The 21194-nt window shown below is 44.4% G+C and overlaps 2 protein-coding genes across 2 annotated transcripts; one reads left to right on the top strand and one right to left on the bottom strand.

Annotated features, from left to right (window-relative positions):
- Positions 1–778: 778 nt before the first annotated feature.
- PNO1 (partner of NOB1 homolog) lies at positions 779–5267 on the bottom strand. The gene is made up of 7 exons (XM_035553032.2): positions 5091–5267; positions 4859–5008; positions 3774–3857; positions 3113–3173; positions 2246–2363; positions 1657–1727; positions 779–1063 (listed from the first exon to the last, which is right to left on the bottom strand). The coding sequence occupies exons 1-7, from the start codon at positions 5265–5267 to the stop codon at positions 996–998; spliced, it is 729 nt and encodes a 242-aa protein (XP_035408925.1). The 3' UTR covers positions 779–995.
- On the top strand, positions 5266–12571 carry DNAAF10 (dynein axonemal assembly factor 10). The gene is made up of 8 exons (XM_035553020.2): positions 5266–5592; positions 5769–5869; positions 6988–7118; positions 7577–7678; positions 8995–9110; positions 9301–9435; positions 10825–10922; positions 11681–12571. Exons 1-8 carry the CDS (start codon positions 5266–5268, stop codon positions 11886–11888), a joined length of 1218 nt encoding a protein of 405 aa, XP_035408913.1. The 3' UTR covers positions 11889–12571.
- The last annotated feature ends 8623 nt before the right edge of the window (positions 12572–21194 follow it).

Raw genomic sequence — 21194 nt, 5'->3', positions numbered from 1 at the left:
GGTAACTGATTTAGGTAACTCAGCAAGTCTTAAACCTCAGGAGCTGAAGGCTTGAATGATTTCAGCTGTAAAAATATTGCTGGGCTATAAAGTGCTGCACTGTTCATGTGGACAAAGAAATGCTTACTCGTTAATGTTTTTGATAATCTCATTTCACTTTCTGTTTTGATTCACAGACCTAAGCTGTGTTATTTTGCAAGATCTGTAACAAGTTTGGCTGGTGGAAGGCAGGAGAAAAGGGCCCTTGTGTAATAAATCGACTCAGTATGGTTACTGCAGCTCCCTGTTCTGTTGCATGCAGCATTTTAAGAGGCAGGAAGTCCAGCACTAACAGCTGGTGGTGCTCCAGTCCCGGGCACTACCCAGCATCCATACGGGGAGGTTCTCAGCCTCACTAGGCTGCCCTCACGCATCATTTGTGAGGACAGAACAAGAATCCTGGTAGGTGCAGATTCTAGAATCAAGTGCAAATAAGCTCTTTACCTCTTAGTCTTTATACAGTTTCTTTCTGTGACAGTGTTGTAGCAGTAGCAGTCTTCCAGCAGCCTGTTGTTAAACTTTGCATTAGCTGACCTTTCCTTAGGGAAGATGCTGATCCATGATGTGTGGTTGTGAATGCTCAACTATGCTGATCAGTTCTGGCTCAAAACTTAAAGGCTTTCTGATGTACTGTGAACAGTCTCTTAATACTTGGATAAAGAGAGTCAGCTGTGTTTTGGTTTGAGGATAAAGTCAAGTCAGGCACTCACACTTCAGTATACCACTTTAGATACACAACTGTTTTAGAACAGCTTTTAATGGCTATTCAACACCAAGACTGTTCAAATCAGATGGTGTGCCTGAAGAAAGTCAGATTGCACAAACAGTCCCATTTCTCTTCTGGGCTTCCAAGGCAGAGGGCTGAGCACTTCTGCAGCCCCCATGAATGCACAGCTTGTGCATATGGTGAGCATGCTTCCCAGCCCCAGTCCTTGGTAAAGCAGCTGCACTGCGCCTCAGAACCTTTCAGCTGCTCTGCTGGCCACAGCTCTGATATTGCCATAAACTTTTGATGGAGGACTTCCTGCAGAAGAAAGCACAAACTGAATCAGCAAACATGGTAATGCATGTTACAGAAACAGCTCCCCTGTCGGCATGCTTTAAGGCATGCTTTAAGTGTGTTAGTGGAGAGAACTTGCCCAGGGGTAAGATGGACGCTCATGGTTAGCTACTTCATTGGTTACTGCAAGCTCTGCCTCAGTCCTGCTGGCATCAGTTCTGCAGAGCAGCCCCAAGCACTTTACTGCGCTTTATGGCTGTTAAATGCTCCTTGACAGTGCGTTCAAAACAGCACTGCTCCCTGACACTGAACCCTTCAGGGAATGCACCAGCAGTAGCAAAAGGCTAAAAATCTTCCTTCTGCACCATGCAGAGGGCTTTGGAGCCAGAAACCAAGCCCTGGGCCAAAGGAAGGGGAAGAAAACTGAGAATGAGCAGAGCTCCCCTCCCAGTATCCTCCCCTGACCCTTCTCAAGTGCAGCGGACATCTCTCAGCAAGCTCCACCCCCCAAAAGCAGGTGTGGACACACCAGGGCATAACTGGAGCCCCCCAGAAAGCAGTCTGAAACTGCAGAATCTGTTCTCCTGTAATGGAGAAGGTTAAGTAACAGGACTTACCTAAAATTAGATTGCAAATTGCTGTTCGTGCCATTTTGATGTTCTGAAAAGATCCTAAAATATGAATTTTCCTGTAAAAAAAAAAAAAAAAAAAGAGCAATGTTAATGGGGGAAAAGATTCTCCATGGTTGCATAGTTAATAGCACATAGCTCAAGCAGGAGTTCAGAAGTCAGCACAGAACTCTGGATCAGTGTACTACTTACTTTTTCCACAGCCGTAATTAAACTACACCATAGAACCTGTCCTCCTCTAAATCTTTTTAGAAATAGATTTTTACAATTTGCAAGCTTAATGCTATAGCAGCTTTAGGAGAAAAAAATGTTGCAGGGTTGGCGGGTTCAACTTTGATTACTCAGAGGAAGGAATTCTTCAACAGTGTGGAAGCAATGCTAGATGAGCTGGTGTCATTGTTCCCATAACAAAAGGTCAAATACTCAATTAGCATTCATTAAAAATGCTATTTTAAATCATTTGTCTTATTGGTCGTCTACCAAAGTTTACAGTAACTTGAACCATGGTGGTTCCTAGAAGACAAGATAGATTAGTTAAGGGATTATACTGTCTAGAAAGAAGGAAGTCAATACTTACGAGTCAGCAAGAACTATTCGTGTCCTTGTTACATTTTCTATTGTGAATTTTGTTTTTCCACCTTTCCCTGCTATTCTCCCTATTGCTCTTGACAGATGATCTCCTTTCAAAGGTTTGACTAAAATGAGAACAAAACGGTAAAACAGCAGTAGTACATATCCCTCTGTAATGCTTCCCTTGTTCAAGTTACTGAAATAACTCACTTTAAGTAATACTAAGGCAATTTTACTATTGCTGAAATATTACCTATGTTCACCCGTGTGACTAGAAGGGAAAAATCACATCCAGTGATAAGTGACCGTGAGGTCTGTCAGAGAAATCGGCAATGGAAGGCATTCCCTTTGTTACAGGGCAATTAACATTGAAGAAAGAAACCAAGCAGGAGCACACAATTAACGTGAGTAGAAGTTACGCAGATCAAGTGTAGGTGCTGTTCTCCTTGAAGCCAGCTCCATGGAGTCCCAGTAATATGCAAGACAAACACTTTGATGCCTACTTCCTACCTCTCTGTCATAATACTCGGAGGAACAGAGCCAGTTTAAAAAATTAAAAATTGTATATATTCCCCAAAGCACTCCATGTGACCTTTATGTTAAAAAAAATAATTTCTGTAATGAGTCATATCAGTGGACAATCTGACAAAGTGCTATACTTCTAAGGATGAAGAGTTGGAGCATTTTCTTGGGAAATCATTAAAAAAAATGACAATTACTTCAAGCCTCCTGTACCTAGACAATAATTTCATGTACTGACATGAAGGTTTTCCTGATCCACAAGGATAAATGACACAAATGGAGCAGGGAAAGAGACAGCAAGAACTCGCAGATGGTACACACAACTACGGGAACATCAGCAGAAGCCACTTACCATCTGTAACTTCAAATGACTCTAGAAAAAGATCATCTAATCTGATGAGAGCAAGAGCATCCTACAATATTAAGAGATTTGTTATCAGCAAGAGTGTTACAGCACCACAACACAGGGCAAGCTTATGTTTTCTTTCTCAACAGATCACGTGAACAATATTTCTCTATTTGATGTCTCAAACAACAATTGGCTAAAGCTAGATCAGCTTCTTTCCAATAGAAATAAAAACTTATATGTAGAGAACCCTACAAATGCTTAGACCCTACCACATTTACCCAGACCCACCTTTACTACCAGAGTCGGTATAAGCCTGTGACAACAACAACCTGACTGTTCGGTACTACAAAAGGTTTTTGTTTTTTCCAAGTAAAGTTTGAGTTTTGAACACTAATGACTATTGGCTTGGACTAAAGCAAAATGAACGCTCGTATACTACTAGGTATTTCCTCCATTTCACAATTTTACTTGTGTGCTGTTTGAAGACTACCTTTTTATTCTGAATTAGCTTCAGAAATTAGCCTTCCACTTCAGTCATAAATTCAAACGAACTTGTTTATAGGAAACCACCCTGAAGCTTTTCATTTCTTAATACAATTTCTGGAGAGGCCAAAGATTTCAAGCAAGTTCATCCAACCTCCCAATCCAGCTGCTGGGGACTCACCTCTACTTGGAAGCCAAGTATAAATGCTTTCACAAAATCGGCTGCTTTCGTTAGAGCACTGAGATCCTTTGTCTCCTGACAAGTCTGCAAGACACAAAGTTAAGTTTGCAAAGTAAGAACATGCAAGTAGGATTGGGACTTCAAAATTCTTAAGATAAGAAAGCTAACCATAAAAAAGACACACTGAGGTAATGCCCCTTCTATGTTGTGTAAAAAAATACAAACAAAACAACAAAACCCAGACCACAGAACAGCAGAGAGAAGAGATGGACGATGGTGGGAGACAACTTGAGGCGAAGTTATTTTAAGGACAGTAGCCTTGAGATGTTTCAGCAGATTACAAAACATGGACAGGTTCAATAAAACATATGGGATAATAAAAAGATTAACAAGATATTTGAAACATGAACAAGCCAACCTGGCAAAGCATCAAATTGTTTTGTTTTTAAGTTTTAGACTTTTTTTCACCCTAGCAGAGGCAGCAGCATCTGCTGTCAGGTGGCATTCTTTCACTTCTTGTCCTAAAACTTGGCCAACGTCTTCCTCTGCCAGGGGAAAAAATTGTGCATGCATCTACATTTGCAGATTCCAGCAGGGAAAAGTGAGAAACAAAAGTGAGTCACAAACAGTGGAAAAAGCAAGGCAGGATAACTCACAAAAAACACTATTAACCTACATTCCTGTATCTTCTGTAAGAAACCAGAGATACTGAAAGTTTTGGTGGCCGCCTCAAAAGTCAGCTGACTCCTAAGTGCCACATGTGCACTTAGCGCAATGTCTGGGAAACACACATTACAAATCATGTTCAGTGCAAAGACTGTGACTCTTCCTTAATTTTCAAGTATATGTTCTATAAAAGTCCCCCCCAAAAAAACACCAGCTTACACAGGCCACCTCTAGAAGAGCCTTAATGCTTTTAGATTTTACTTGTACAAACTACTTGCTTCTAAACAAGTTTATTTTGAGCCCCGGTGCGGGTTTTTCAGCCAGGCGAAGCCGCTGAGCACCCAGAACACGCCGGGATGTCGGCGCCCACCGCCGGGCTCCACACGGGAGCATCCCAGGACCCCCCCGCACCCCCTCACCTTGATCTCCACGTTCCTCGTCTTCAGGTTAAACCGGATCTGCAGCTGCAGGTGCTCCACGACGGGCGTGAAAATCTTCATCCAGTTCTCCTTCAGCGGCGTGTACCTGTTAGCCGGCACGGCCACCTTCCGCACCTCCCCGCCGCCGACCTGTCGCGACAGAGCCGTCAGGACGCCGCGCCGGGCGCCTCAAGCCGCCCCGGGGCCGAGCCCGCCCCGCGTCCCCGCTCACCCCCAGGGCCTCGGCGGGCAGGGCCGGGAAGGCGGGCCTCTTGCGGGGCCGCGGCTCCGCCATCTCCTCATCCTCCCCCTTCTTCTCCGCCTCCCGCCGCCGCCGCCGCCGCCGCCCGGTGGCTGAGGTGAAGCCGTCCCCTCCCGCCGCCGCCGCCGCCGCCGCCTCGGTCTCCATGGAGACCGCCGTTAGCCGCACTCAGCGCCCCAACCGCCGCAACGCCCGCCCGCACGCGGCCGGCCGCCGGAAAGGGGCTGTGAGGGGGCCGCTTCCGCCGCGCCCGGCCCGCCCCTTCCCGCCGGGCGCTATGGCGGCGGCGGCGGCGGGGCCGGAGCGGCCGCAGGTGGTGGCGCACGTGCAGCAGGCGCTGAGCTACACGCTGTTCGACTGCAAGTGGGTGCCGCGCAGCGCGCGCCTCCTCTGCCTGGGCAGCGCCGCGCGCGGCACCGGCGTCGTGCAGCTGTACGAGCTGCGCGCCGGGCGCCTGGAGCTGCTGCGCGAGGTGAGCGGCGGGAAAGGAGCGGGCGGGGGGGGCGGCAACGGCCGCGCTTCAGCGCTGAGGGGGCGGCGGGGGGGTCCCGGGGTCCCGGCGCCTGTTTCCCCCTCCAGCCGCGCTCCGTGCCGGGCTGGCGGCCCCCAGGGGAGCCCGCTGAGCCCAGCGTGTCCTTTCCTCGCAAGATCGAGAAGGCCAAGCCCATAAAATGCGGGACCTTCGGCGCCGCCTCGCTGCAGCAGAGATACCTGGCGACCGGGGACTTCGGGGGGAGCCTCAACGTGTGGTAAGCGAGCCTCGTCCGTGCCAGCCGCACGGCGACCTGCCTGTTTTCCCCAGAAAACACGGGTTCTGCGCAGCGGTTCGGTCGGTGCTGCCCCTCCTGTGTTCACAAGCACCTCATCGAGGCCCTTTCCCTGTAAAAGAGGCTGCTGCGTGGGTGCACGGCTGTAAGAGGCTGCGTTCAGCCTTAGTATTATGCCTCTGTTGCATGCATTTTATGGTCTTGATGGGTTTTCCTGGTCCCTCAGTGGTTTGTATAATAAATTTTTGTAGAGAAAGTCAATCATTAATTAAGCGATAGGGTCCAAAAAGCACTTTAAAAAAAAAATACTATTGTGTTTAATTTGCCAAAGAGCTAACTATAGGTTCTGTTTTGATGGAATGCTGAGAATGGCGTGGATTTAGGCAGGACATCAGGAAGAGGTTCTTCACTGAGAGGGTGGTCGCACACTGGAACAGGCTCCCCAGTGAAGCAGTCACTGCACCAAGCCTGTCTGAATTTAAGAAGAGATTGGACTGTGCACTTAGGCACATGGTCTGAACTTTTGGGCAGACCTGTGCGGTGCCAGGAGTTGGACTTAATGATCCTTACGGGTCCCTTCCAACTCGGCATATTCTATGATTCTATGATTAGTCCCTCCTTGAAAGGAGATTAAAAATACAGCGTCATGAGGGATTCTCCAAGGATGAGAATCAGTGGGAAAGAGCGGCGAAACCCAGAGGTGGATGCTAACTTCCTCTGAAGGCCAGCTGTCAGCTAGGTTGGGATAGATGAGAGGTCGCCTTAAATGCTTACTGGAAGTAAAGCTAATGGGAGCATTTTGATCCGTAGCGTGATTTCCTTTGAGCCCAGCATAAAAACTCATTCCCGAGGGTTGCTGTGGTGAATCCACAACTGTTTTTACAAATGGAGAAATCCAGACCTGACCAAAAGCTTTCAGACCCGTCTAAAGAAGCAGCCAAAGGAATCAAAAAAGCGTTCATAACATTGACACCTGTTTTTCATTCCCAGAATTAATTCGAGCTCACGTACTTTTGTGCTCATGTTTCCTCTCAATTTTTATACAGATCCTGACTGTTAAGGTAAATGCCATATTGTTTGTTCTTTTCTTTCTTGCCTAGGAATTTAGAAGCTCCTGAAATACCAGTGTACTCTGTGAAAGGTCATAAGGAAATCATAAACAGTATAGATGGTGTAGGTGGCTTAGGAATTGGGGAAGGTGCACCAGAAATTGTGACTGGCAGTCGAGATGGTGAGTTAGTGACCTCTACAAGTCTTTTCAATTATTCCAAGAAAGCAGCCTGCAAGCTGTGATGGCAGGGGACAGTCTGCCATCTGAACTGGTTACAAACCTGTTGCAACTGGTTCTTGTATGAAGTCTGTCTTTTGAATCTTGTTTGGGACAAGTGATCTCTAATTCTTTTAGAAGCTATAGAGAAGCAAAAGATACTCTTGTCACTGAGCGTGGGACAGAAGGAATGCAAAGCAGAATAAACACAAAATACCAGCTAGAGAACATACATCCTTAGCGTACTTCTCATTTGTTTCTGTTGTTTTGTTTTGCTTTTCTATCCACTAAACCAGTCTGGCTTTCTGGAATTTAAAGAGATGCTCCTGTGCATTGAATGACCAGGCCGAAGAGCAAAGGCCTTTCCTGGGAAAATGAGTGCAGTGTGTCCTTAATACAAAATCCCCTCTCTTGCTTTACAGGGACTGTGAAGGTGTGGGACCCAAGGCAGAAAGACACTCCTGTGGCTAATATGGAGCCTGTTCAGGGAGAGAGCAAGAGAGACTGCTGGACAGTAGCATTTGGTAAGGTACCAGATAATTACTGTTCTCCCCTCTAATGTGACCGTGCTTTGACAATTATCAAACTATTTCAAGATGTTATGGAATAGTTATTTGTATGGACGAGTCAGTAGCAGGTTTTATTTTTCAACATTATCAAATTACCTGTTTTTAATGTGTTTTTCAAAAGATGTATGTTTGTGATATTTGGATTTGGCCTAATTTTTTTTACAGTCTTTGGTCAATCACTTCACAGATAAGCTGTGCACGCTTTATCCCTAGGTACTTTTACAGTCCTAGGTGTAGGAATTTAAAATTTTTGTGTCTAGGAATGTAAAAGCAGACAAGCTACCTTGTCCTAATGCATTGTAACTGTTGCAGTGCACGGAGAGCCGATCACTGGTGTAGCATAATTCCAACTGTCAAGCATTAAGGCATTAATTTAAGAGAAAATCCTTGAAGCTAGGAGCTAATTAAAGACAGCAGAGATGCTTCGCCTGGGCTCAGCATTCTTCCTTTGAAGAGAACAAGCTGTTTGTGTAGTACATGGGCTGGTATTTCTGGATTAGCTCCATTTCTGCCTCCAGACTCAGGCAGTAAGTTTTACAAACTGATAATAAGTACATGGATTATAATAACAAAATTGATAGTGGGGAGATGACATTTCTTGGCAAGAAAGTCCAGCTATAATGCTCCTTGCTATTGAGACCTTTGTCTTCTGCTTTGACTAATGGAGAGAAAAGCGGCCTCTTACTTTCTTCTGCTTGCTTTTGAGTTCCTGGTGGTTGAGCCAAGGCCAGGTCCATCCCGAGCTACGCACTGTCCATGCAGGCTAACTTCTCCCAGGCGCTGATGCGCTTCCTTGAGCCTGTCTGCTGGGAGTCAGGTTTTGGAGGCAGGCTTCTGTGCTTGTGCGTCTGAGGGCTACCGTAACACTCAGGGCCTCCCTAAATGCCCGTGTCCGCAGAAGAGTTTTGTCCCTGAAACACTTCACGCGTGAGGGGCCGTTTAGTGAACAGCTGGACTGCTCTGTGCTGTGGTGCCATTGTCCTGCCTGGGGAGTGTGGTTTATAGCAGCTGAAGCAGTCTGTGCAATTTAGGCAGTGCTTGGCAGGGGAGTAAGAATTTGTTCACGCTGTTTAAAGAAACAGACTGCCAGTTCTGAAGCTGTGCTTTCTGTACCTTTCAGGTTAGAAAACTGGCCTGCTTGTTCAATATTACTGTTCCAATAGTAATATTTTTCTGGCGTAAATGTAGTTGAAATTGCAGACTTAAAAGATCTGAAATTTATAGCCTGAGGAGGGTTTCTGTATTCTAACCAATTCTGTCTCTGTGTCCAGGTAACGCTTACACTCAAGAGGAGCGTGTTGTTTGTGCTGGATACGACAATGGGGACATTAAATTGTTTGACTTAAAAACCATGTCACTACGATGGGAGACTAACATTAAGAATGGGGTAAGGTACCATAAAAATAGGGTTTTGTTCCAGCTTCAGTGTATCCGTGTTTTTGGGTGATCTTGTTAAGTCCAAGTTGGTGGTGATCTTGTTGTAAAGATGACCAGAGATTTACAAATCACACAAAAAATATTATTTTTAGCAGTAGCTAACTTGAAGGCTGAATACATTTATTTTTATGCATTTCCAGGTTTGCAGTGTGGAGTTTGACAGAAAAGATGTAAATATGAACAAGCTAGTGGCTACATCACTCGAGGGAAAATTTCACGTTTTTGATATGAGGACTCAGCACCCAACTAAAGGCTTTGCTTCTGTTTCAGAGAAGGTATGGGGAGACAGATAACTTCTTAAACAAGACAAACTTTTGCAATATATGCTGCAAAAGTTGTTGGAAGCACTGCAGGTTTAAAATTACTGTCTTTGGTAGGTAAGAGGTGCACAGGTTCCTGGGAACAAGCTGTGCAGTGGTGTGGCCGGTGTGGCCCAGCTGCAAGCAGCAAAAGGGCTCCTGTCTGTCCTGCCAGTGCTCACCGAGGCTTCCTCTCTTATACCTGGATTTTGGGGCTTCTCTTGTCTTTGGGTCCTGTTGCAGTTTCAAGTTTTTGCCCTCAACTGTGCCCCTAGTCTGTGAGTCTTGTGTATTGGAGGAGTATATCAAAGTAGAATGAGCGTGCGGATTCAAATCTTAAATATATCCAAAAATAAAGTGAGCCCACTGCAAATGCTGTTTTATCTTGCTGTCACAAGACCTCGTATGAGCCACAGAAATCATTATTTTTCTTCAGAACCAAATCTTTTTGGCTTGCTATACTGAGGGTGAGCGAAAGGAATATGTAGGGGAGACGTAGGGGCCTGGAGGCTCTTGAATGTGGAGAACTTAAACTAATTTTTTTTTTTGTGGTTAAGTTCTCCAGGACTGCCTAAATTAGAAAAATAAGAATTTCAATTTAGTACCTTTAAATTCCTATTTTCCACATCACCAGGCAAAGCAGATCAGATGTTGGAAGTACTTTGATCAGATAACACAAAATTATTTGCTGAATTAGAGTTTGTAATACTCAAAATATAAAAGTGGAATTTCTTATCTTTCCTTAGCTGCATCTAAGTTTTTCTTTTTGGATGCTTGTAGGCAGATATGCATGAGGTCGGGCTACGAGTGTTGGGGGTTTTCTTCAGGTGATTTCTGTTGCTGTGCGATGATCTGTGCCCTGGCTGAAATATAAATGTGAATTGTAGGTGTGTGTGTTGTGTGTTTGCACAGTGTTTGTAGTACATTCGCTTGCAATAATGATTTTAAGAGATGTCAGACACTGAAACTCCCCTTGTGGTGACCATGTCACTTAAGAGCCTGGGAATCAAGTAGTTCTAGAACGGTTCCAGAGGAACTGCCGCCATTTCACCTCTGTTCAGCTTTGCTCAGATGGCCCAAGAAGCTGAAGTATCCCTGGTGGCCTTGGTAGGGCCGCTGCCACCTTATCTCCCCAGAGGAATGGGGCGCGTTGGGGACCTGACTTGGCCTTTTTTGTGTGGGGACTGGCAGGAGGAGGGGAAGGGGCCTCAGAATGGATGTTTCAGTGTCCACCGTGAGAAGGATGGGGTCTTCTCGTACAAGCGACTCCTGTTTAAGAGTCTGTGTCCTTGTGAAACTCATCTGTAAATGGCTTCTATACAATGCTGTTTTTTTTTTTAATTTATTTTTTATTTTTTTTATTAGGCCCACAAATCCACCATATGGCAGGTTCGGCACCTACCACAGAACAGAGATATATTTATGACGAGCGGAGGAGCTGGGAGCCTTCATCTCTGGAAATAGTAAGTGATCACTCTCCAGCCTACAACAGGGGGAATAAGAAACCAAAACAACGTTTTTTTGTTTTAAGAAGGAACCTTCCTGAAAATGATGAGCGGGGTCCTGCTTCCAAGCTCAGAATATCAAGTTAAAATTATTGCTTACAAGTACGGTAGAAATGGTGATTTTGGTGTCAGTACTCAATCTGGAATCCTGAATTGATTCCTAAAAGAATGAGATTGACAGCAGCACAGGTGAATTTTGCCCTTGTCACTTTTTGTAACATGTTCAAGATCTAATTATATCGTCAGTTAACATGGTAATAAATGGAAGAAAATAGATTTCTTAAAGTTTTTGTATGGTTGCAGTTGCATCTTTGAAAAATATTGAAAGCCTGGACTTGTAATGATTCTTGTCCTAATGTCTTATTGTAGCAAAATAATTTAATCATCCCGAATGTGAAGTGGGCGCATTAGGTTTCAGAGGGGTAGCTCTGAGATGAAATTTTCTTGCCCATGGCAAAAGCCAAACTGTTAAAAAATAAAGGGCTATAGGAGAGACATGGCAGGATTCAGAACTTCCTACCTCATTGTTTTGTCATGAAATATTTGCTAAGGATGTAGCATGGATATAGCTAGATATGATGGCTCATTATTTGGAAGATGTTTCTTTGCCTTATCTTGAGTACAGCCTCTTTTGTGTGGTCTTTTGCAAACAAAATGACGACGATGTGTTTGTGTCGGTAAATGTTAAGTGCGTGTTTTACTTTTCTTATTGCCAGCGAGTACCCTGCTCAGCGCTCAAAGAAGGATTCTGAAGGAGCTGAGATGGGGGTGGCAGGTTCTGTCAGCCTCTTGCAGAACGTGACCCTGTCAACGCAGCCGATCTCTAGCCTAGACTGGAGCCCTGACAAAAAGGGGCTGTGTGTTTGTGGTGCCTTTGACCAAACTGTGAGGGTACTGATAGTTACCAAGCTTAACAAAGTCTGACAGGAAAACTCGTATCTCTGATGAGAAAGCAATATAGTTTGCAGTCTGTAAATATGGGAGGGAGAGACCTCCTGTTTCTAATTTAATTTCTCCCTTATTAAAACTGGATTAAAGAAATAGAAACCAGATCTTTCTATTGAAAGTTCAGATACGTGCACTTAGAGTTGTTTGGCTGATTGTGCTGCGATGACTTGAAGCGGCCTGGGCACGCAACTTCCACCTTCTGGAAATGTGAATTTACGTTAAAACAAGATGTGCCTTTGTGTTAACGCAGCCTGTAACTTCAGCGATAACTTGAAATTGCTTGTGTTCATTTTAACCGCAGCGCAAATCTGTTGGTGCTTGTTAAATGGTCTGGCTCTTCTGCATATAGTATTGTCCATATGCACTCATGCAATGGGAACTACTGTGTGCTCCCCATAGGAACTCTTTGTGCTTGTTAATTAGAATATTTGTTAAAGTGACTTAGAGTTCTTTAATACATGATAGAAACTATAATGAATACTAAAATATTCAGGTTTAATTGAGTAGACTTCTTATTGAAGATCGTATTGCAATTAAACTATTGAGCAAAATGCACTGTTTTACCATTTTAGTTTGGTTTTGTAACAAGTTTTTATGTTCTGTTGATTTTATATCTGTTTTTAACTTTGTATTCTACAAATAAAATTATATGGAGTGTTGTCTTGATATAAACAAAATATGTTATTCAAACATTTGGAGATGTAGGGAAGGAATAGACTTCTGTCGGTTTACAAGAACAGCCTGTAATACTTAGAAGTTCATCGTTTTGCAGCAAAAGTTACTAAAACTTAACCTCCCTCTTGAAAGAAAATTTATAAGCTTGCCAAATCACTACCTTTTTTTTTTTAAATAACATTCAGTATTTCTTCAAAACCTGCTGTGACACAGTAGCTTTGTGCTGTAGTTGCACCTGAACTCTCTGTAATTCCTCTTATTCACGGTGTGTTTCTGATTTTAACCGTGTATGTTGCTGCCAGCTGTTTTAACAGGCACACCCACTTAGCCTCTATTTGTGTGTGTGTGGTGGGGGGCTTCCTGATTTCAGCAAGCGTTAGTCATTTCACTGGTCGCTTTCTTTGTCTGGCCTTGTTTGTGTAAATGCAAGTTTCAGGTAAAAGTATTCAACTGTTTTTGAAAACAGATTGAGGTGAAAAATGTAAACTTTGTCCATGCCAACAGCAAAAGAGCCCTTGTGTCCATTTGTGAAGAAGTTCAGTTTTCTCAGGCTTTGGAATGAGGAATTGCGCTCTGACAAATCCAGGTGAGCTGTCTGCGCTGCTTTTCCTGCCTGGCTTTCTGCTGACTGCTCCTGACAACTAGAGGCTGCTTGGCAGGGAGAGAGGCACCAGGGCTGTGTCTGTGCTGGTCCTGCCACCAGCTGGTTTCCAGGCAAGATGCAGGAAGAAAAGGCAAGAGCAAAATACTGAAGATTAAAGTAGAGGAAGTGGCAGTGGGAGAAGCCGTGTGGAAGCCAAAGGCTGTTGAAATTGGAAAGGTGAGCTGAAACTGACCCAAAAGGTGAGGAGCTGTGGCAGAAGGGTGACACTAAAGCCAGGATGAGGTAGTGGGAGAGATGAAAACTCACAAACCTTGCACTGTGAGGAGTGCGCAAGTTGCTGGGGGATAGCCGTGAAATCTTACAAAGCTACCTCTCTGTTTGGGGGGCTGGTGAGTTCACTGCTGCAGCAAGTCACGTGCTAGAGGGCGAGGTCGGTCCGAATGTGCTGATGGATCCACGCTGGACCTTGCTATACTTGTATGCTATTACTGTTTTACAAGTATTTATAATAAGAAATTACATGTCTCACCAGCTTTCCAAAATCTAAACCCCCCCCCCCCCCCCCCCCCCAATAATGGCTTGGCATTGGGATAGCAGTCTGAAAAGTGGCATTGGGATAGCTAAATCACAAATTTAAGAGAAACAGGACTCGGAATTGCCAGTGCATTGTCAGTTGGCCCTGTCTTGCAGATGTGGGGCAGAAGGGGACTAGCTTTGGACTGAGAAATTTGCCTCTGATCTTAGAAGATTCCAGCTAAATACAAGTGAGACAGAGTTCTCTTGGGTATAGTTAACTGGAACAAAAGTTTACTTCTAGTAAAAGAGTAAGTAAGAGTAAGTGACACAAGTAATCCCATCTGCTTACATACATAGCATAACAGTGAGAGCGTATCCTGAAATTATTTTAAATGTTGTCCCTTTTAGTGTGCATCTTGGGTGGGAGGGATTATGGGGAACCACTGCTCTGCAATCTTGGCTGCAGATTTCTTCGGAAAGCTGGGATCTGAACTTCAAAGAATCAGTTCAAGCACTTGAGTTAAAATGCATTGTTTAAAGATGAGCTTCATTTGCTTTGTCCTGCAAATGCTTTGTACTCGCTGAAAGGTACACTGGGCAGCACAAGTTTGTGGAAAATGTTTTTTCTCTTTAATAGCAATTCTGAGTGAAGTACAGAGTGAGGGAAGAAAAAGCTCTCAGTGTAGGTACCTGTGAGCAAAACCAAACAACTGCAAGTGCAGGACCAGGCTCTCGGTGGTATTTTCTGTTACATACTTGGCCTGCAGCAGCAATTTTCCCTTCCTTATACAAGCAACTTCAGGGAGAGCTCCTAGTGAGCCTAGATAATGGTAATTAAGAACAAAACCTAAAAAACAGCACTTCTTAGTGCTCCGTGGGCCTCAAAAAAGATTAAATTTGTGCTACCTCTAGGTGCTTAATTATGGGATTCATTTTATTTGTTACTTTGAGAATGAAGGAATGGTTTTCCCTCATGAGTAGCTTGTTTCATGGAAAAGTGACAGCCTTGCATGGTGAGAGTTTGCAAAAAACTAAGAGGAAAGCGTAGACAAGTGATAGTGCTGCCCCTGTTCAGGAAAGGTGAGTGGCTGTTTCTGTGTACCTAAAAACTGAAAGGTAGTGGTTGGAAGAGAAGAGCTGCTGCCAGTGCCTGTACTATGCTTCATCTCCTCAGCAGATTGAATTTCTGCTTCTCCCATGCTAAACAAGAAACTTAAGCAGACCAAGAGCTGCCCATAGCGGCCTAGCCTGTTCTATTTATAGCTCTCCCCCTCTCTTGCTGAAGACTGGCACCTTGCCTCTGCAGCCTGGAGGCTGGGGAGCTGAAGCGTGTTCTAAATAAAATCATAACGCATCAGGGATGAAATGCACGAGTCCCCTCTGATGCAGTACCGCGGCATGCTCTGGAAAACCCCTGCTTCGTCCAGGGGCTGGGAATGGAATGTGCTGCTGAGTTGTTTGGCTCTACCATCAGCGACCACATTTACTAAGTATACCTGCTTGGCAGCTCTCTCCTGCTTCCTGTGCAAATCATCCCCATGCGCACGTGGCAGAGAAGAACCTGTTTATGGGCATGACTGCAAACAGAACATAGGTATGTGTCACACAGTTTTTTATCAGGTGCCGCCCAGATCCCTGGCTATTACAAATCAGGGGCTCTTCTTTCACATCAGTTACCTCGACTTTCATCATTCAGACGGATCCTTGGAGATTTCTGCTCTCCAAGCTTTCTGTGCAGGTAGCCTATGTGTGGTCTATAGCATGTACTTTCTGTCACCAAAAAAAATAAATTAAGGCTTATCCATGCCTTGGGTTGAATTTCAAGCAAAGTAACACAAGTGATAACTCTGTAGGGGAAGCCTCAGTACAGTGTGCTGGTGAGGGAGATGAAACATCACCTGTTGTCTCTGACTTCTCCAGAGTTCACCCGTGATATGGAAGGTATTCAAAACCAGCATCAAAAGAACCATCAGACAAAAGAAAAGGACTCTCTGAAAACTTTTGGAGCATGCCAGCATTTGAGGAGTTACCCCGATAAAGCAGCCATTGTGCTGGTTGATTCAGGACTACAGCATGAGCAGGGGCCACTCCTAACAGGCAGCCTGCACGTGGCAGCCCTGCCTTGGAGACCAGCTCGATTTTAAGCGGGATCACAAGCTACGCTGGCTGCTCTCTGAGCCAGATAGCAAGCCCATCGCTGTTAGCTGGGTACAGCTGCAGTCCCCGGAACAGATGTGTCTGCTCCAGTTTTCTCTGCCTCCAAAAGATCTGCTTCCTGCCTGCCTGTACTCCCAGGCCCGCAGGATGTTAGTAACTCTCTCCCCACCCTCAGTCACCATCCCTCTGTGTGGGGTTACAGAACCACACGGCGGTAACTCCAAGTTCCCCTCTCTGGGCCTGTCAGTAAGAACAGCCTGTCCAGAACGCGCACGCGGGGCTTCCCGTCCCACAACAACAGCTTCTTCCTCTCTCGTCAGCGTGCAAGAAGCCTCCCAAGGTTGCCAGCCTCTCAGGATGTTTCCTGATCAGAACATTACACCCTGACCTTAAGCGTGGCAGTGAACCTGAATGTTTTTCATCACTATAAAAAGCCCATCAGCAACATAAATAAACACAGGCAAGCTCTCCTAGGTTGCTTGGGATTTTAAGGTTATGAAACAGTGAAGACACTCTGAAGCTAGAGGACGTGTGGTTTGTAGAATGGCAGTAAGGCCCACAGTACTTTAAGTAAAGCACAGGTTCTCCAAGTCCCAGCTGCTTCCAGTTTTTTCCTCTCACAGTTCGGGACTGCCTACGTGAAAACCCCCCACTAGCTATGTTTGTATCTCAGAAAATACTTAGGACCCGATTTTTATTATTTTTGTGTGTTAAAGTTTCTATTAACACAGCATAAATGTGACTTCATTCTCACTTTGCACAGAGTGACCACGTGTGGTGCAAAGCCTTAAATTCTTATTTGTGGATTTGCTGGGGGCTAAGGAAGCTGTGCCCTCTTACCCCCTTCCCGATGACCTAGGGCATAACGCGACTGTGCGCCTCTCCTGCAGCTGTAGCTGTTTCTGGCTCTGATTTTGCAGGGATGTTGCTCCAGCATCTGTCCATCAGAAATATTCCAACACTAGTGATGCGCTCTGTTTGAGAGGCTTTTTCCCTCCTGCTCTCTTCATTTTTTTGTCTATTGGAAGATTTCTGAGACAAAGGCAATTTTTTCCTGAGGGTTTCCAGCTTGGAGCACCACGAGGCTCAGGTTTCTAGGCAGCACTGCTGAAAAATAATAAAATGTAGGTGCAGTTAATGAAATCTGCTCATTTCAGGTGCATCCCATGCTAAACCTTTCATTTTCTGAGTCATCAATCTTCCTGCAGAGCTGACAGAATTTCTCCTTCATGTTTCTTGCTGGTGTAGCTCGACCAGGCAGGGCTGCCTGCTCAGCAGATGTGGAGACAGACCCCTTCTGCTGCCTTGCAGAAGCGCGCAGTGGCACAGGCCTCTGGCATCTTCCTAGCCATCAGCGTTTTCCCTTCCCGACATTCATATTTTCTTCCTCCCACATCTGCTGTTGCAGAACGTGTGACAAACACAAAAGCAGCCACGGTGGGTTAAACCAGAGCCTTCCAGCCCGGCGTCCTGCCTCTTCGGGGGACGTGCGCAGGTAAATAAATACCAAGGAAAAAATCCTTTAAAATGACAACAGCAATTTGGGTCCCAATTTTGATTTACTCCTGAAGCTGTCCCAGGCTTCATGCTAAAATGAAGTTGGAGAATGAAATATACGGTTCTATTGAGTTTATGCACAGAAGCTAGGAAGTGAGAATGGTGGAATGCTAATGCCTTTAGAAAAAATATCTCAATTTCTAATACAATTTACTTTTACAATCTTAGTGAGAGAGACAGCTATAAAAATTACAGCTTTACATACTAATTGGAAAAAATGCAATCTTGGAACAGTATCAGAACAAATACTCCACGCATGGTAGATTGCCTTCCATTTATTTCTCCGGTTTTCATATATAAATACATATAACCTAATAGATATATCTGCATTCAGCAAATAAAGCTTTGTACGTGAAGTAACCAGATACGGTACGCAGCACTTCACCACATCCTGTCATTTAATCTAGCTGGCATGAACACAAGCTCTTTTGATCTGTGCTAACTATCTTTATCTCAGCAGAGATCTCAGCCTCCCTATCTGTTATGTTCAAAAAGCTTTAATCAGAGAGTTTAAGCTAGTCTTATTGAATTATATTATTTTTCCTCCCTAAAACAAAGTTACATCAAGCTCAGTTTCCTTCTTTCCATGTACTTTTACATCTGTATTTTGATTAGAAATGTTATGTTTTCAAAAGGGAAAAGAGTCTGTGTTTAGTATGTTTAAAGCCATTCTAATCTAATTTGAGTGCAGGAAAAAAAAAAAAAAAAGACATTTCCAGAGCATTTTAACTGAAAGGTGAGTCTAAGTTCACCTGGGCCTGGAGTGCCACATACACTACCCCCAAGTCCAGCAGGCTGTATCACAACAGGGAAAATTTTTGAGGCCACACTTCTTTTCCATTGTCCTGTGTCACTGCTACAGTGTTTTTGTTTGGTTGTTTTTTAGCTCCTGAAGATGTGAGACATCCCTGGGGTTAGCCTCAATACTCCTCACTAGTGATTGGGGCACAGACCTGACAGGTCCGATATCTTGGTCCATCTTCCTCGACTCGCTGTATGCCTTGTAATAAATCACTGAATTCTCTATTCCTGCCTTGCTTCCCTGCCCCCTGCATATATCTGATCTCTGCAGAATGCAGGCAGAGACGTAAATTACCATAAAAGTGCCAGTGAGCTGCCTGTAATTGTCCTTTTGCAAGTGTTTGTCTTGTGATGTGCCAGGGACACAGCAGGTACTCACCCCTCGTCTACTGAGTGGCAAGCGCAGGCAGGCAGGTACCGGAGAGCAGATGGATGCTGATGCTTGAGCTTACTCCTGCTACACGCTCCTCTGGTAATTTGTTGGTCCGACCATTGAACAGATTGTAGAGAAACAGGCCTCAAAATCACAAAACGCCTGTCCCAGAAATTTCTTTACATGGCTGAGGCCTTCAGACACTAGTGCACTACAAAGACCAGGATCTCCCAAACTGGTCTGCTTGCCCTGACCTGGAATTTTAAAAGGTATCTATCTTCCGCTACTCTGCTTTTTAATGACATTAGCCATAACTTTACTTCAGTTGTGAAATGTTTTGCAGGTCAGGTACCCAGGTGCAGACTAACTCATTCTTTAAATAGTTTAAATGTGATGTTGCACAGTTTTATACAGACACTCTTTTTTAAACCTAAGCTACAGACTGACCAGAGGTAGCACAACATTTCTCAGTTTAGTTTCAAAATACTGTAGCTGTATCCTCACCAAATTAAATCTCATTTTAAGTCTGAATTAGTTTGGCATTTTCAGCACAGCTAGTGAATCTCTGGAGGTTTAAGGGACTGCCAGAATAAAAGGGAATGCTCTCTGTGCTGGCGTGTACTGCCTTTCCAGTAATTGATAGAAAGGGCTTGTGGTGGACACCTGATAAAAATATCCACTTAGGCTAAATTATTTAACAAAGTATTTCTGCTGCTCTTGGTAAAAGTCATTAAAAGGCCAGAAAGAGCAGTTAGTGTCAGAAGAGGCTGGACTTGAAGACAAAGCAATACCATTCCTTTATTTTCCTTTGTTAGGATGACTGTAGATGCCTGTTGTAACTGTCTTTTGTTTCTGGTCTGTTTTTACTATTTGAACGTTTATGCTGCCAGTGACTCATTGACCCTTTTGTTACAAGTGGCTTCTAGCGTCCTTCTTTGGATTTACACCAGATTGTCAGAAGAATGCTGACTATTTTTGTATTCATCTTGTCTTCTACATGAGCATCTTCAAATGCTGTATGAGCTTTTTCAGTGGCATTATTTTTCTGGGCCTTGGAGTTGCCACAGCTGGTCTGTACTTCAGGCTGTGGAGCTTAGCATGACCCAGGCTTAAGTGATCAGAAGTAGAACTGCGTATTTTTGGTTGGAATGAAATTTTAAACTCATCTGCACAAACAACTTGATTTGGACATCAGCTACACTGGCCATTTTCAAGGCACCCTGGATGATTTTTTTATTACAGCTTTCCTGTTGCTGTGGATGCAAAGTGGGGGCTTTGTGTAACACTGCCAGGGTCCATAAAATCATCTCTCAGTCCAACAAGCAGGTCTGTGTGCAGCCTCTCTGGCTGAAGATCTCATTCCTTGTGAATCTTTTCATGAACAAGGTGGTCATCCATGACCTTGCTGATCTTTCACAGTGTGCACAGCCACTGCTAATGCTGTGTTTTGTGGCGTTAGCTACAAAGGGCAGAAGGATGGTTTGCCAAAGCTGGGAATCCTGATGGTTGTGGGCAGAGCTGCACCTGGGTGGCTCTTTCGTCCTGCCCAGCCCATGGCATTGGGCCATTCCTTACTGCCTTCTGCTGTTCATCTTGTAGTGACCGGAGTTCTGTGAAGCTCTGTGCTGTCACACAGTCCCTCCTCGGGAGTATGGAGCCAGTGTTGGGATTGACATAATTTCCCGAGCTGTGATGTCATCCAGCTTTTGGTGAACAGCGAGGGCGCAGTGCTTTTTTCCGCGTGGTTGGCTGAGCTAGGGTTTTTAGTACGGATGGCCTGCCTGCCAATCCAGATTATTGAGTGATCCTGGAGGAAGGTGCTGAGAAGGGAGAGTGGGTGTAACCACCTCTCATCCCCTTCAGAGTAACATGGGATGCTTCAGCTGCCCTAAGTGACTAAAAGCTGCTCCCACCTATGTAGAGCAACACTGTTACTGTTTCTGCTTTATGAGATTTTAATCATAAGGCACGTTTCAGAAGACAATAAAGTTTACAGATAATCTGGAGAATTTCATTCTAGTATAATTTAATGAGTTTCATTTTCCTTTCAAATATAATAATATCCAAAGGAGGAGTAGCGTAATTAGTAAATTGTATCATTCAAACCACAGGAACACAATTGAGGACTCAACAGACATTAGAAAGAGTAGAATAGGGAGAGAATTTGGACAAAAAAATGAACAGACTGCAGCAGACCATTTTTTTGCACTGTTGAAGCTGACACAATCTTAGAATTTAGCACTGGGGGTGTCCGAGGACATTAGGGCAGCTTGAACACAGTGGTCTGACATAAGGACTGTACAAAATCTGTGTTTCTCTGGAGCTCTGATTTTCACCTAAGCTGTGAAAAGCCTGCTTAATCGAATGCACAATGGCAATTTATTTGTAATTCTCAGCAAGTCTTCTTACATAGTCACTGGACACCGTGGGCTTCTGCTGATATTGAAACACGTGGCTTCTGTCATGCTTGGAAACATCTTTAACATCTTGGAAACATCTTTTTATCTGGAAACATAAAACATCTTTATGACGTTTGGCTGTGACTTAAAAAAAACCCATCAATGTCACTACCCTTGATATGGTGAGTAAGTACTCTTAT

This window comes from Cygnus atratus, chromosome 3 (genome assembly GCF_013377495.2).
Source record: "Cygnus atratus isolate AKBS03 ecotype Queensland, Australia chromosome 3, CAtr_DNAZoo_HiC_assembly, whole genome shotgun sequence".
In the NCBI taxonomy this organism is placed as follows: domain Eukaryota; kingdom Metazoa; phylum Chordata; class Aves; order Anseriformes; family Anatidae; genus Cygnus; species Cygnus atratus.
Note: the sequence above shows the minus strand (reverse complement) of the source record. Positions and strands in the feature narration are given on the sequence as shown.

What these genes read in the sequence shown, in the direction of transcription:
- DNAAF10 (XM_035553020.2), top strand. Translation starts at nt 5,266, where the DNA reads ATGGAGACCGCCGTTAGCCGCACTCAGCGCCCCAACCGCCGCAACGCC. An exon ending in GCCTGGAGCTGCTGCGCGAG is followed by an intron (nt 5,593 to 5,768) that starts GTGAGCGGCGGG and finishes TTTCCTCGCAAG; the next exon opens with ATCGAGAAGGCCAAGCCCAT. An exon ending in GGGGGGAGCCTCAACGTGTG is followed by an intron (nt 5,870 to 6,987) that starts GTAAGCGAGCCT and finishes TTTCTTGCCTAG; the next exon opens with GAATTTAGAAGCTCCTGAAA.
- PNO1 (XM_035553032.2), bottom strand. Translation starts at nt 5,267, where the DNA reads ATGGAGACCGAGGCGGCGGCGGCGGCGGCGGCGGGAGGGGACGGCTTC. An exon ending in CGAGGAACGTGGAGATCAAG is followed by an intron (nt 3,858 to 4,858) that starts GTGAGGGGGTGC and finishes TGTGTCTTGCAG; the next exon opens with ACTTGTCAGGAGACAAAGGA. An exon ending in TACTTGGCTTCCAAGTAGAG is followed by an intron (nt 3,174 to 3,773) that starts GTGAGTCCCCAG and finishes TTAATATTGTAG; the next exon opens with GATGCTCTTGCTCTCATCAG.